Source organism: Equus przewalskii, chromosome 1 (genome assembly GCF_037783145.1).
Source record: "Equus przewalskii isolate Varuska chromosome 1, EquPr2, whole genome shotgun sequence".
Classification (NCBI taxonomy): Eukaryota; Metazoa; Chordata; class Mammalia; order Perissodactyla; family Equidae; genus Equus; species Equus przewalskii.
This window is the reverse complement of record NC_091831.1, coordinates 119,406,620-119,421,947: the sequence shown is the minus strand read 5'-3', so window position 1 is coordinate 119,421,947 and position 15,328 is coordinate 119,406,620. Positions and strand designations below refer to the sequence as shown.

Below are 15,328 nucleotides of genomic sequence, written 5' to 3'. Positions count from 1 at the left end.
TTTGACTGTGGTTCACCTCTTCTCTTCCTAATCATCGTCTTTCATTCCCCTTCTTTGAAATGGACCAAGCAGGGGCCAGCCCTGAGGCGCAGCAATTAAGTTTGCACATTCTGCTTTGGTGGCCCGGGGTTTGCTGGTTTGGATCCTGGGTGCGGACCTACGCACCGCTTGTCAAGCCATGCTGTGGCAGGTGTCCCACATATAAAATAGAGGAAGATGGGTACAGATGTTAACTCAGGGCCAATCTCCCTCAGCAAAAAGAGGAGGATTGATGGCAGATCTTAGCTAGGGCTAATCTTCTTCAAGAAAAATAAATAAATAAAAATAAAAAATAAAATGGACCAAGGACTGAGCTACAAGCAGTGGAATCTGAGTGCAGCAGAATCAGCCTATAATTTTTTTTGAAAATTTTCCCAAGTCTTTTACAGTTCTGTCTCCCTAAATCTAATGGCAATAGTTTTTTTGTTTTTTTGTTTGTTGGTTGCTTTAGCACCTTTACCAAGACTATCCAAGACACTCAACTTCATTTTCATAGAAACAGCCATCCTTTTCCCATTCCCATTTCTTTGGGAACAAATGCAGCCGACTCTTAAGTGCAGCTTCATGAGTGGCGGCCAGGGAGCCCCCGGGGCACACGAGCCAGTGGCCTCCTCCGGGAGCCTGGGCATTGGCCTCCTGTTAGAGAGGCAGAAGGAGGGGCCTGCGGAGGGCGTTACAGCTGCACCTTCCACCAAAATGGGGGCATTTCCTCAGGGCCTGCTCCTGTCTCTGTGAGTGCTCCTGTCCTGGGGGCTGGGGACTAGTCCCCCTGAGGCACCACCGGCAGGCCTCATACTTGGGATCTCTGCTGGGCCACCCGCTGTGGCATCAGGGTCAGGACAGGGAAGGGGCAGAGCTCCTGGAAACAGCCTGCAAGCAGCCTGCAGAGAGGCTGTGATGCCAGGTTGCCTCGCAGGCACCACGTAGTTGGCGCTTCAGAGGCCACATGCTGAGGTCTCTGCCTGACATAGGAGCCCCTCGAGGAGACCGGGCGAGCCAGCTGGTAGGGCCAGAGTGCCCTCTGCCTCCTGGTGTGCTGTGGTGGTCCAGGAGGCTTGGGGGTTAGGAGTGGCTCTGTGGAGAAGGCAGGGACGGAGGAGATCAGCGCCTGGATCTCAGTATCCTCTCGTCCTCTGTGAGGAGAAAGGAGAAGACAATGCCTCTTTCTCAGAATGGGGAGCACTCAGAAGAGAGTTGAAGGCTCCCCAAACCTCACTTGCCTCAGTCCCTGTCCCACTTGTGCCCTTCTCAGTGGGTGTGCAGTTGCCCAGGCAGGGAGCCTGGAAGTTGTTCCTGAGAGCCCCTCATGCCCGTCCTCGTCCCCCAGAGCTAAGCAGGCAGCGCTCCTCTGTGCTCCCTCTCCTCCTCTCCCATCCTTGCTGCCACCGCCGCCCCGGTTCAGACCTCTCTTGCCCTGCTAGAGTGGCTACCTTGCAGGCCTCCATCACCCATATTCCTCCCAACCCCACAGAGAGCATTCTGTAACTTACATCTCATGATGTCCCTTCCCTGAAAATTTTCAAGGGAGGGCTGGCTTGGTGGCGCAGCAGTTAAGTTCACATGTTCCGCTTTGGCGACCTGGGGTTCGCTGGTTCGGATCCTGGGCGCAGACCTTCACACTGCTTGTCGAGCCATGCTGGGGCAGCATCCCACATAGAAAGTAGAGGAAGATGCACATGGATGTTAGCTCAGGGCTAATCTTCCTCAAAAAAAAGAATGAGTCTTTGGGCCGGCCCGGTGGCACAGCGGTTAAGTGCTCATGTTCTGCTTCAGCGGCCTGGGGTTCGCTGGTTTGGATCCCGGGTGCGGACGTGGCACCGCTTGGCACGCCATGCTCTGGTAAGCATCCCACATAGAAAGTAGAGGAAGATGGGCACAATGTTAGCTCAGGGCCAGTCTTCCTCAGCAAAAAGAGGAGGATTGGCAGCAGATGTTAGCTCAGGGCTAATCTTTCTCAAAAAAAATACCAAAAAACTTTCAAGGGCTTTATGACCCCTACCGGGTACACCCCGGGCTTCCTAAGAGGCATACAGGCCCCCGTTACCTCGCCCTCCTGTCTCTCCAGCCCCACCTGCTCCCGTGTCTTGCCTTCGGCATCCCCTAGTCACTGCACGCCACTGTGTCAACCCGGCACATTCGCTGCCTCTCTCTGCTCTTTGTTCTCTCAGATCTCCTTTGCCTGCAAACCATCCCTTCTTGATTTGGCCCTTTTTCTGACAGTCTAGGCATGCTCTCCCTCTGGAGCCTTTCCTGATCAAGTCTCCCCTGCCCTCCAAAACCTTTTGGTTCCCACAGTGCCCCGCGTACACTTCCCCCAGAGCCTTTGTGACATTTCAGCAGAATTACTCTGTTTCCCTGTCTGTCCGCCTCTCGGGCCTAGAAGCCCCTGAGGGCAGGACAGGGTTTGGACATCTGTCAGCACTAGCACGATGTCTAGAATGGAGCCTTGTGCAGAGTTAGGCAGCAGTCAATACGGTGGAAATGAACTGAACCTTCCTCTCTCCGCATCTGCTCACACTTTCGTCTCCTCCCCTACCCCAGGTGTGCTGTTTGCCCAGAAGCCTGTGGTCCACCTCATCGCGGGATCTGCACCCCAGAGCATCGGCAGCAGCGCCAGCAGCAGCAGCAGTTCACACTGCTCACCAAGTCCTACCTCATCTCGGGGCACCCCCAGTGCAGAGCCCTCCACCAGCTGGTCCCTCTGAAGGGCAGACCCAGCTTCCCATTCCCCACTCTCCTGTTGAGAGTGAAGGAAGTTGATGCACAGAATTTACCTCATCTCATGGAGCCCACGTCAAACACCATTTGGCCAGATGTTGAGAGTTTGGACATGTCTGTCTGTCCAGGCTCCATTCGGGTCCTGCTGTACTCTGGGGACAGGGGGAGGCTCGAGGGGCAGGACAGGGCAGCGTTGTCCAATCAGGGATTGTCCTGGAGAACTGGGTGGGGTCTGTGGGCATCCAGCTTCCTCCAGAGTTCCCAGGCCACCTAGCATCCCAGGCACAGTGTATCGACAATCTGTAAGCCGACACGGGGCTGGAGGCCTTCCATATTCCTTTCCCTTTAATTTATTTCCCTTCCCCTCCCTTCTGCCATGACCCCAGGGTCACTGGTCTCTTCCCCTGCTCAGTCCCCAATCTGTAACTCCCCTGTGGGGCTGCTGGGAGCCAAGAGCAGGCCTCCATGGACTTTCTCTGCTGGGCATGGGATAGGGCCGTCCAAGCCCACCTTGCCTACCATGTTTGGTTCCTAGGGTGTGGGTCCCTCAGATTCAAGTCTTGAAGCAGTCCTCAGGGCCCCACTTCCCCCTTTTAATTGTCCCATGAAAGGTCACCTGCGGGCAGTCCTCAGGTCCCAGGGCCTACTGGGCATCTGCTGAGGGAGAGGCGGGGCCTCGGGGCTGCCCAGGCAGGTCCTGGCACCCACTCCACACTGACCCTCCCGACCCTCCCAGACCTCACGTTCCCCACTCGCCCTTGTTGGCCAGCAGTCCCGAGAACAGCCCACTTGTCCCTTGGGCCTCCCTTCTTCTCATGGGGCCGTCTCAGCCCCAGCATCCCCAAACCTGCTGATGTCAGGTTCATTGAAATACCTCAGATTTGTAATTGTTGATGTTTGATTCTTCAGGAAGTATTTGCATTTCTGAAATCTTTTTTATATGTGTTTTGCTGACTTTTTTTTTTAATTTTTATTGTTGTTATTGTAGCACCAAAGAATGAAAGCAGATCACCCCCAAAGCCGAGCAAATGATTTGTTACCCCAGCCCCTCTGGCCCTTCCCTAAGACCCCAGTGAGGAGGTGGGGGAGGCAGGCAGGAGAGATGACTCAGGGATCACAGGTGGGGGAGGAGGTGGAACAGAGAGGCCCGCTGTTGTGCAGGTTGGGTCCTGAAACCACACCAGTTCTGAAGATGGTCCTTGACCCATTTCCTGCCAGAGTGGGGCCAGTCCCACACCCATACCCCCAGCTCACCAGGGTAGGGGCAGGACATCTCCCCTTCACTCAGCATTCCTGCCTCAGGGCACGGGCAGGCCGTGGGCCTTGCAGAGGTCCAGCTGCCCCAGAGGAGGAGACGCCGAGAGAGCTCCGCCTCCTCTTGGACCCTGGGCTGGAGCAGGCTGCTCCTCTGTTGTAAGAAGAGGTGATTCTCACACAAGGCTCACCTCGCAGTCGAGTAAGCCTTGCAGTGATCAGTGGAATGCCGCCCACGGACATCATCAGCCTCTGGTGGTCAGGGCCCACGCCTGGCCCACGTTCCGTCCTGTCTGGGAAGGGAAAGGGAAATCAGAAGCTTGAGCACAAAACAGATACCTCAGCCTGGTAAGCCACGGCTCTGCTGCGCTGCATCTTCTCTCCCTCCCCCAGCCCCCCAACAGACCAACGCACAGCCCCTCCGCGGGGGGCTGACCCTCCTCGGTCCTCACTAGCCTTCCCCACCTTCCCCACCAGGCGAGCGCAGGGCGTGGGCAGAGAAGGGAGCCTGGGAGCTGGTGCCAGGGAGGAGCCCAGTTGGCTGGCGCTGGGCCCACTGGAAGGTGTCACAGATATTTGGCCAGTGTGTCTTTCTCAGGGGTTTGGTCACGAAGGATGGACTCTTCCCACCCGGAGGACGCAGGGACAGCACACTGTCTTTCCGGTCACTGGATCCTCTCCCTTTCCCCATGCATCTTGCCCAGCCTCACCTTCTCAGCAAACCTTCACTGTCGTCAAGGACAACAGCAGGGTCTCAGCCTGAGTGTCCAGGAGTGGGGCCCCAGCAGGTGCCCCCCAGAACGGGGCCCTGGGCCAAGAGGAGCTTTCCCTAAAGGTGCAGACCTGAAGGCCGCGTGGTGGGCAGGTGGCCGGGGCAGCTGTGTTCCGGCCCCCCCCCCCCAGCGTCTTATATGTATTCTAACCAGGAAAACGTGATAGCACATGGGTAGCCTAGCCAGTGGATAAATACCTCAGACGTCCTCTTGCAGCAAGTGTCTGTATATGTTGTGGCTATTTTCTATCTTACATGTTCTCGAATGTTTATATTTCAATAAACCTCTACCTCTTCACACCAGCGGTGCTCTCAGGTGCTTTCAGTGACTCTTCCATCGGACAGGAATGGGGAGAGGCAAGAGCCTTCAAAGTAAAAAGGGGTACGTGAACTGCTCCTCTGATCCCCTGATTTTTCCTGAATCTTCTCCCCTTCACTGCTCACCCATCCTTTCCCCAAAGCTCTCACTCTCCACCTGTTTTCTGTATTAGAGTCCCTCTGGTACTGCCTGATCACCAAAACTGACTCCAGTGGTATCACATCAGTGTCCTGGCAGGTGCAGGGCCCAGGGATCACCTCCATTTAGTAAGTCCTTTTTGAGATGCTGCCGAGTACATGTGGTCCCCATGCTTGTGGAGCTCACAGTCTGTCTGGGAGGCATGCACAATCGTCTTTACAAAATCCGGTTCTTTAGAATACAGCATGACTGAGACAGTAGGCTGTTGGTGGGCAGACAGATGCTGGAGCAGCTCACTAGGGAATCTCTGGAAGGCTTCCCAGAGGTGGTGAAATTTTAGCTGGAAGAATGAGACTGCCAACCGGAGACGAGAGAAAGCATTCTCAGCAGGGGAACTGATAGATATATGGAAACTCAGTGGCATCAAAGGACCTGGCACTGGGGAACTGTGGCCATTGCCTAGGGTTGGTGGGACGGAGAGGAGGGGAATTGGGAAGAAGTGTGTCTGGGGCTAGGATGGATCCCAGGCTATGGGTTTTGTGTGCCATTCTCTGAGCATCAGGGCACTGCCAACATATTTTAACCAGGACATAGAAGCTTTTCTGGAAGGGTGGTCTGGAGCCAGGAGGGCACCCTGGGACACTGCCACTGGAACTGGGGCCTAGACCCTGGGCGCTCAGCCTTTTTCTCTTGCCGTGATACACATCCTATGGGCACAGCCTGGTTTTGGCAAAACCAAAAGAAACGGGCAGAGAGGTAAAGCACTGGATGGATTTGTAACTTCCTCCTCTATCCACAACAACACCCACCTCACCTGTCTGTGCAACCCTCTGAGGTAGGCAAGCGGGGACCCCTCTCTGCCATTTTGAAGTGCTAGAAAATGAAGGTGACATTGGGACAGTCTTGAGCCTCTCTCACTGATTTCGTAAAATCTTTTGAAAGAAGTGACCAACCCTTTAGGACTTTAATTACTGGTAACCGGTAGTTGGTATCACACTTCAACTTGCTGTGACACACCAGGGGCTGCCACGTGGATATTCAGTCGGCCTAGTCTAGGAGGGCGCTGAGAGAGGAGGAGAAGCAGCGTCCAGAGATGTTTAGATGGAAATGGTATGTAGTGACTGGATGGGCTGCCGAGGGAGAAGAGGCAGCTGACTAAGGCTCCTGATAGAGATGGGGAATCTAGGAAGAGCAAGGCACCTGGCCACTGCAATTCCATCCCATTTCAAATTCACAGAAGAAAATATAAAAGAATATCTCAAAGACATTGAAAAAAGGGAGAATTTCTCCAACTTGACCCTCCAAAAAAGTTCATCAAAAGATACCGTGAAGTAAAAAGACAAAGTGGGAGGAGATACTTGGACCACACAAATAGCAAAGGAAAAGTCAGAATGTATTCTTTAATGCTTATTGTTAAGATAAAGGCAAAAAGGATTGGGGAGAGGGGGCAAAGTTAGGAAGAGGTGTTTTGCAGAAGAGGAAATACAAATGGCTGGACCTCATTAGTGATCAAGGAAATGCACAAAAAGCCATTCACACCAGCATCATCGGAATAGCACAAACTCTAGTCTTACAATACCAGGACGTGGTGAGGATGGGGACCAGTGGGAACTCTCACAGACTGCTGGGGGAGTGTAAATTAGTCTGACCACTTGGGAAAACACTTCAGCACTATCCGGGAGCGTGGAACGTGCACATGCCGTAGGGCCCAGCAATTCTGCTCCTAGGTTTGTACCCCAGACCAGCTCTGAACATGTGCCCCACGAGATGGGACAGCACTGATGCTAATAACTTGGCTGTGAAACTGGCATGTGCCAGGTGCCTTTTAAGGTCTTTGCATGAATTAAGTCATTTGATCCTCTACAGATTTATGAGATGGACTATCACTATCCCCATTTTACAGACGAGGAAACTGAGGCACAGAGAGGTGGAGTAACTAGCCTGAGGTCCCATTGCTAGTGAGAAGAGCAGCAGGGGTTCTAATTCCATGGCTGCAGAGCTGCGAGTCTGTGCCCTAACCCCGTGCTAAGCACTCCATACACAATATCTCATTTAACACTCCACCCACAGACCTATGAGGCAGTGACTTTGTTCATTAGTCAGATGGAGAAACTGAAGAGCAGAAACGTGCTGGAGGTCACAGATCTAGTGGATGGCAGGGCTGGGAATGGACTCCAACGGAGCTGCCCTACCCTCTCCTGCATGTGCCCGCATGTGCCTCCCGTCAGTGAGAGGCAGGGGCGACTCTGCACGGTGACGAGAGGGTGGAGGGGGTATTCGGCAGTCCCCTCTCTCTGCTCCGCCTCGCTGCGCACAGCCGGGGGTCTCCTGAGGCCCTCAGCGGCTGCAAGCACCCGCGAGAGCAGCTTTCCCGGCTACGCCGCAACTCCCCCACCTCATTGGTCAAGGCGGGTCACGTGCCCTCCGCATAGCCAATGGGGGCGAGGGGGCGGGACGACTAGGAAGGACCTCGGACTGCGCGGCGCGACGAGGGTAAGTTGCGGGCAGACTGCGCCGCCGCTCGCGGGCACGCGTCCGCGGTCCCTGTGACACGGAGTGCAGGTCGTTGCCCGGAAGGAAAGGGGAGCTGTGGCTTGGGCTTCTGAAAGAGAAGGTCCGGAATCACCATTGGAGGGAAGGGGAAAAGGAACCGACCAGAATAGCAGGACTGGGAAGAGTGGGGCCCTGCTGCGCTTGTACACACCTCGCAGCAGCTGGGACGCAGGGACAGATGAGAAGGCCGGGGACGGGGGAGACGCGCTCTGTGCCAGGGAAACAAACAGGAGCCGGGTCCGAGAGGGTACGTGGCGGGCAGACGCCCGGCCTAAGGGAGAGCCTTGCATCAGGGCAGCGGTCTGGTTTTGGAGGCACTGGGGATGTTTCCCGGGCAAGGGACCCAAACCACTCGGGCCACGTAAGCAGAAAGGAGAGGGATTTATTCTCGGACCCCAGGGTGTATGGAGGAGCCCAAGGGCAGCGGGACCTGGGGCTGGCCTCAGGAAGTGTCTGGAACCCCAAAGCGCTGCCCATGGAAGTTATTCCTCTCCTGAAGACCAGCTCACCCTGCTGCCCAGGCCACAAAGCAAGGTGAGATGACCATCCCAAAGGCCAAGTTTATGTCTTCTCCATGCAAGAGATCCCCCCGAGCTGAACCACACTCTCTCCATCCCATTTCCACTCTCTGGGACTGGTTGGCTCTGTTGGTTCTCACTGAACTCCAGGTTTTTCCACAGTGAAAAACAGGGCAGTTGACAGTTCCCATGTTCTGTGCGTCCAGTCGTCAACTGTGGAGAAACTACTCTTTTGTCCCAAGTCCAGTGATCCTAGGAAGGGGCCCATGGGTCCCGCTGGGCTCAGTCCCCAGTGCTGGATCAATCAGTTGAGAAGACGGCAGCCCCCACAGCAGCCATGTGGCTGGCAGGAAGGGCAGAGAACACTCTGCAGAAGGCGATGCTGGGGCAACAATCCCAGAGATGGTCTGACCCTCCACCCTGCCACAGAGTCCCCCTCCGCAAAACTCTGCTGCAGTTAAAGCAGTAGATGGAGAGAGTGTTCACTGACAGAGTTGAGGAGGATTCTGGGGACCCGAGGCCCAGCTGACAGAGCTCTGTAGAGGAAAGGTGGGGACAGAAGTGCAGAAAAAGAAAAATGGCCAGTTGACCTCCAGGGGGATGTCAACCCTAAAACAGTCTTGCCTCTGGCCACTGAAGATGGGTCATGCTGTCAAGCTCAGAAAAGGTAGTGTGAAATGAGAAACCACCTTTTTGGGACAGGTTAGAGGACCAGGGGACTTAGCTGCTGTGTGGCCCAGGGCAAGTTACTGCCCTTCCCTGGGCAGTTTCCCTGTCTGGGACATGGGGACTGTACAGAGGTCTGAGGCACAAGTGAATGAGAACTCACTTTGAAAGTCTAAAGCCCAATGCCCAAGGCCTTCACCAGTAAGACAGAGGGTCCCTGGTTGTCACTCTGCTGGCACTGCAGCATGAATGGGCCAACCAAACCCCACAAGGACCCCAGCACTTCCACTGGCCACTCCCTGCCCAGCTCTACTCCTAGCTACAGGGTCCCCCTGGGAAAGAGACAGGTGGCCTCATCTACTGAGAGTCAGGACATGGTATTCAGGCCAGGGACAAGGGAGGCCTCTCTGCAGCCACCTTCAACGGGCCCCATTCCTCAGGCCTGACTGAGACCCTGGCCTTGGGGGCTAATGGCATAGCAGAGGAGCCTCCCTTCTCCCCAAGGAGTCCTTGCTCACCCTTGATTCCCTGAGGCCTGTCAGTCCAGACCTTCTGTGCCAGGACCACCCAGGTCACTGGGGGTGGGCAAGGGGCTGACCTCAATCTCTTGTGCTGCAGGGGGCACTGTGAATCTTCCCTGCTGGCTCTGGGCCTCAGTCTCCATGCCACCTTTCTCCCCCAGCCTGGGCACTGCCCCTGGCCACGGACTTTTCTCAGATGCTCCTCTTCTCTGTGGTTCCAGGGCTGTGGCTGAGGTCCGGGGGTCGATGAGGCAAAGGCTGACCCCATGGAGGGTAGAGAGGCAGGTCAGTTACCAGGTATGGGGTAGCTACGGCTTTGTCCAGGGAAGGGGGGCCCGGCTGAGGAGTCCACTCAGAACCAGCAAAGGCCCAAGCTGGAAGGACCCTTCAAGCCTCTGTTTCCCCTCCAATTGCAGGCGGAGAGACGAAGGCAGCGAGAGGAACTGAGCAGAGATGGACTGGGCCTGGGTCCCACAGGGAGGCAGGGTCACTCCTCCCGCCCTTCTAAAGAGTCCCTAACTGCTGCCTTCAGGGGTTGAGAGGTGGCTGGAGACTCCTGTCCTCCCGATGCCAGCACTGGAGCCCTTGATGCTTGGAGCTGCCCCAGCTCCTGCTCCCTGAGGACACAGTTCTCAGCCTGAAGGTCAGCAGTCTTGGAGTCTCCCCAGCATATCTGACCCCCTTCCCTAGGGGTCCCCAGAGAACAGGTGAGGCAAAAGACAGGAGCCCCACCCCATCAAGCTCCTGCATGCAGGGTCATAAAGATGAGGACCTCTGTCAGAGTGGAACAGTATGCAAGCCTAGACCAGGAGCGCTCCAGGCAGTGGAGCATGCTACATCGTCTGTCACTGGAGGCTGCATATCACATCACAGTGTTTCCTGAATTTAGTAAGAAGTGCAAATAATGCCTTGTTTTGTTTTTTTAAAGATTGGCCCTGAGCTAACATCTGTTGCCAATCTTTTTTCTTGTTCTTGTTCTTGTTCTTCTTCTCCCCAAAGCCCCCCAGTACACAGTTGTAAGTCCTTCTAGTTGTGGCACGTGGGACGCTGCCTCAGCGTGGCATGACGAGTGGTGCCATGTCCGCGCCCAGGATCTGAACCAGCGAAACCTTGGGCTGCTGAAGCGGAGCGTGCAAACTTAACCACTCGGCCATGGGACCAGCCCCTCAAATAACACCTTGTTGATGGAACACTGGATAGCTTTGTGACTAGAGCCCTCTATGCAGATGGTCTTGGGCACACCTCCATGGTTTTATGACTTTAGCACTGACTCACACTATCTGGACCCCAGGTACAGGGAGACTCAGGAGGACAGGAAACAAGCATTGTGCCACGTGCGCTGTCTCATGGAATCCTCACTTCATCCTGTGAGGTAGTACTGTTAGTGTCCCCACTTTCCAGATGAAGAAACTGAGGCTTAGAGATGGCAGACTTACGCTCACTGGGCTGGTCGGGGTGGAGCTGACTTGAGCACAAGACTTCTTGGCTCTGAAGGCCACTCTCCTTCCGTCCATGATCCTGGCCCAGGAGCCCAGATGTCCTGACTCCCTGGGCCCCCCAGAGCCCACCTAGCCACGTCCCTTCCTGCTTCTTCCCCTCTTCAGAGGGGAGAGGACAAACCAGGAGATAATCAGCCTCCAGGACCAGCAGTCCCTCCCCAGAGAGTGAGAGGACTTTCTCCACAGCATGTCCCCAAATGCCCCCTCCCACAGGCCCCAGGTCCTCAGGGAAAGGGGAAGAGCTCTGGGGTCTGGTGAGCATCTCTGTGAGGGAACAGGGGTTTCTCCCTCAGAGCCCCTCAGACCTGGGTGCCCCCTTGCCCCACGTCCCTCGCTTTTCCACCAGCTCCTGCTCCAGAGTCCTCAGCTGCTGCTCCAGGCTCAGCTTCTCAGCAAGGCTCTCTGCCACCTTGGAGGGAGTAGAGAGAGGCAGTGAGCATGCTCCAGGCCAAGCCCTCCCAGGGGTAGGAGTGAGGGCGGCTCAAGGGCTTGGGAGGGACTTGATTGCGTGAGTCTGGGGAAGGGAGGTCAATGGCCACAGTGGGCACCAAGGATTGGGCATGAGGAAGACTTGGGGTCCCTCCCTAAGCATGCAGTCCTGGCAGAGGCACGGAGCTGTGGCAGTGCTGAGCACCTGGTTCTGCGCACCCTCCAGGGCCAGCTGCTGAGCCTCCAGCTCTGAGTCCCAAGCTTTCAGCATATCCCAGACTTTCTTGAGCTCGGCCTGCATCTGGGCTAGCTCTGAGCCTACTTCCTCCAGGGAAGTCTGGGAATGGGGGCAGGGTGGGGGGCACTGGTTCCTGTCGTGATCTGGTGCTTCCCCACGGACATCAGCTCGCCCTGTCTCAGCGCTCCATTCTCACAGGGGCCAGCCTGAGACCATGCCTTGACCCTTCAAAGAAAAGACATATGGCTATCCTGTGTTGGCAGAGGCTGATGGAACAGCACTGAGGGGAGGGAGCACGACGGCCTCATTCTTCCCCTCCAAACTGTACAGGGGACTCCAAATTTCCCTGAATCTAAAAGTCTTGATGGGTGAGACTCCCTCAGTGCTCCCTGTGTAAGTAGTACCACTCAGCCTGAGGCTCCCTGAGGGCATGCCCAAGTCTCCAGACACCCTCCCTCTCCAGACCCTTCCCTTTGTCCCTCTGCAATGGGTCCTTGTGCACCAGGCTGTGCCCTCAGTGCCTTGGCCCCCATGAACTTGCTTTGTGTTGATTGGTGAGCCCACCCTGCCAAGGAGTGAGTCACTGGTCCCCTCTCACGGCCACCCCGAGACAGTGCTAGGGCAGGGCAGCCTGGAGGTCCACCTGGGATGGGTCTAGGCTCAGGTCTTGGCCCTGGGTGAAGATGTCCCAACAAACCAGGTGCCATCCCCTCCCCCCCTCCCAGGTTCAGCTGCACCTTCACCTCTCCGGGTGGCCTCAGTCTCAGCTCCTCTGGTTCCTGGTCACAAGGGCCCAGTGTAGTCTGAGAGTGTCCAGTCCACACAGCAAAGGGAGACAGAACCCTCTGCCTGGAAGGCCCCACCTCCAGCCCTGTCCCCCACTTGATCTGAGGGAGGGCAGCCCGGACCACCCCAGCGCAGCTCTCACCTTCTGGGGGGTACTGATTAGCTCTGCCCCCGCCTGCCCCTGAGATCTCCCCTCCACCCCTGGTGGGCCCCCCCAGGACACTCCTCTGGCTCCTCTGCGGGCTTGACTCTGGCAGCTCCTGAGGCGTGGTGGGGACAGCAGGACTGTGTCCCCTTATCCTCATCCCATTCTGAGCATCAGCCCAACCGAGGCCAGTGGGCCAGTAGGCTGGGACACAGGCCCAGTTCTAAAGAGCTGGAGAGAGTGTGATCAAGGGACAGTGACCCAGTGGGTAAACTGAACAGGGTCATAGGATCACTAAGGGTCAGAACCCCTCCCAGAGTACACCACTCCCAGAGTACAGATGGGGACCTGGGCCCAGAGACAGCAAGGGGCTTGCCCAAGGCCACCAGCCACAATCCCATCTCTGTGTTCTTGGAAACTGCTGCTTGAGAGGCCCGGGGAGGATTCCACGGCGGCCTCCCTGACAGGCTGTGGGGCTAGAGGCTGAGGGAAGCAGGCTTGGCTGATGCCCACTCAATAAATGCCAGTCTGGTCCCCAGAGAGAAGCCAAGCTGGGCCCAGAACTCCACAGGGGCTGGGGGCTGGGGGCAGAAGTGGAGCCCACCTTTCACGTGCAGACTCTGGGAGCTCGTGCCTGGGTGCTCTGCTGGGGGCTGCGCCTCTGGGAAGAGGGCAGGTGGTCAGGACTCAGAAGCACCTCGGCTGCTTGCCTTCCTTCTAGGTTGGCTTGATTGTCTAGTTGCTCATGTCCCAGTCCTGGGGTGTGGGCAGGCCTGGCCACACTTATCTGAAGGCACCTGACCCTCACCCCGAGCAGCTGATGCTGCAGCTTCCAGTGCCAGCTGCCCCCAAAGCCCTGCTCCTGCCCCCAGGGATCCAGTTCAACCTGGAGTACAGGCTCTTGTGCATTTGTGGACAGATGGGCAGCTCAGCCCAAGAGGCCCCACTCCTGGACCTGAGCCCCCAGGTATGGCAGGGGCTAGGGCAGAGTTGGGACCCATTATACAGACAGGGAAGCTGAGGCCCCATGAGGGGAAGGGGCTGGTGACTGTGACTGAGTGAGCCCAGGCCTCCTGCTTTTTTGCACTAGGTCCTGACTTCAGGTTTGAGGAAGACTCTAGGGTCATTGGGAATTGGGGACCTTGACCCCAGGTGGGCCCCACCTCACCCCACCCCAGGCAGCCCCCAGCTCCTCCCCACCTCCCACCTCTGGATCCCAGCTGCCATCTGGTCGTCTTCCTTCTCCAGAGCCTGCATCTTGCTCCTGTTGCTGGCTAGGGAGAGGCAGTGAAGGAGCAGACTGCATCCCCATCTCAGGGGACCCCCACCTCATCCTCTGTGCCTGCAGACACCCTCACACAGGCTTGTGGGTCTGGGCAGGGCTTGGCCCACAGGGAGGAGCCCAATCTCCAGCCTGGACCCCAGCCTGCCTCTCACCCAGATGCAGACAAGGGGTCTGGGGGTCACTGAGTGGCACACACCACTACTCACAGCGACCCCTCTCTTGGACGCTGCAGCCTCTCTGCCGCTCTATCAGGGTCCTAAAAATGAGACAGGGAGGGGCCGGCCTGGTGGTGCAGCGGTTTAGTTCGCGTGTTCTGCTTGGGCAGCCTGAGGTTCGCCGGTTTGGATCCCAGGTGCAGACATGGCACCGCTTGTCAAGCCATGCAGAGGCAGGCGTCCCACATTCACATATAAAGTAGAGGAAGATGGGCACAATGTTAGCTCAGGGCCAGTCCTCCTCAGCAAAACAGAGGAGGATTGGCGGCAGATGTTAGCTCAGGGCTAATCTTCCTCAAAAAAACACAAAAACAAAAAAACGAGACAAGGAACAGCTGCGCCCCTGAGATCCCAAGTCACACCCAACCCCCCCAACAGGAAGGTAGAAGGAAGCAAATTAGGATGTTATGGGTTGAACTGTGCCCCCCCCCCCCCCAAAAAAAGACATGTTTCTGTTCTAACCACCAGTAACGCAGACTGTGACTTTATTTGGAGACAGAGGTAATCAGTAATCAGGTTCGAATGGGCTCATCAGAGTGGGCCCTAATCCAGTCTAACTGGTGTCTTAGAAAGGGAGAGCTGGACACAGGAACCTGCAGAGAGGGAGAGTGCTGTGCGCACATGAAGGCAGAGATGGGGGTGACACATCCACAAGCCAAGGAATGTCAAAGACTGCCGACAACCACCAGAAGCCAAAGAGAGGCAGGAACAGAGTCTCCCCCACAACCCTCGGAAGGAACCAGCCCTGCCAACAGCTTCATCTCAGACTTCCAGCCTTCAGATTGTGAGACAGGAAGTTCCTGTCATTGAAGCCGCCCACCTTGTGGTGCTTCATTATGGCAGCCCTAGCAAACTACCACAGAGGGTGAATGGGATCCAAAGGAACCCTGACTTAGAAGGGGACTTTGGCCTCAAAGCGGCCGTGCCTGCGGCAGCTAACATTTTATGCCTGCATGCCATGTGTTGAGCACTGCACTGAGCCTTTTACATGCTCGTTGAATTTAACCCTCACAGCCAGCTGATGGAGAACTGTTATTGTTCTCACTTTTTGTTTCTTTTTACAGATGGGGCCGAGAGAGGTGGAGTGACCTGCGTAAGGTCACACAGCTAGTATAACGTGGAGCCAGGAGTATTTAGGCTCCTCAGCCCACAATCTTAACTACTAATTTGGGGACAGTAAAGACCACAGAATCCTAGGATTGAAGAGGAACACAGACTGAGGGAGAGACCCAG

General features: G+C 56.2%; 1 protein-coding gene and 1 long non-coding RNA gene across 3 annotated transcripts in view; both read left to right on the top strand.

The window, feature by feature from the left end:
• ARID3B (AT-rich interaction domain 3B) overlaps positions 1–5,086 on the top strand; it is a 51,532-nt gene extending 46,446 nt beyond the window's left edge. For both annotated transcript variants that reach the window (XM_070621246.1, XM_070621257.1), the window contains exon 9: positions 2,581–5,086. In XM_070621246.1, coding sequence (XP_070477347.1) covers positions 2,581–2,744 — 164 coding nt within the window. In that variant the 3' untranslated portion in view covers positions 2,745–5,086. The remainder of the gene's footprint in view (positions 1–2,580) is intronic.
• A 2,614-nt stretch (positions 5,087–7,700) lies between these two features.
• LOC139075935 (uncharacterized) lies at positions 7,701–10,457 on the top strand. Its single transcript, XR_011526957.1, has 2 exons — positions 7,701–8,327; positions 9,915–10,457. It is a non-coding gene; the product is annotated as an uncharacterized lncRNA (long non-coding RNA).
• Positions 10,458–15,328: the final 4,871 nt, after the last annotated feature.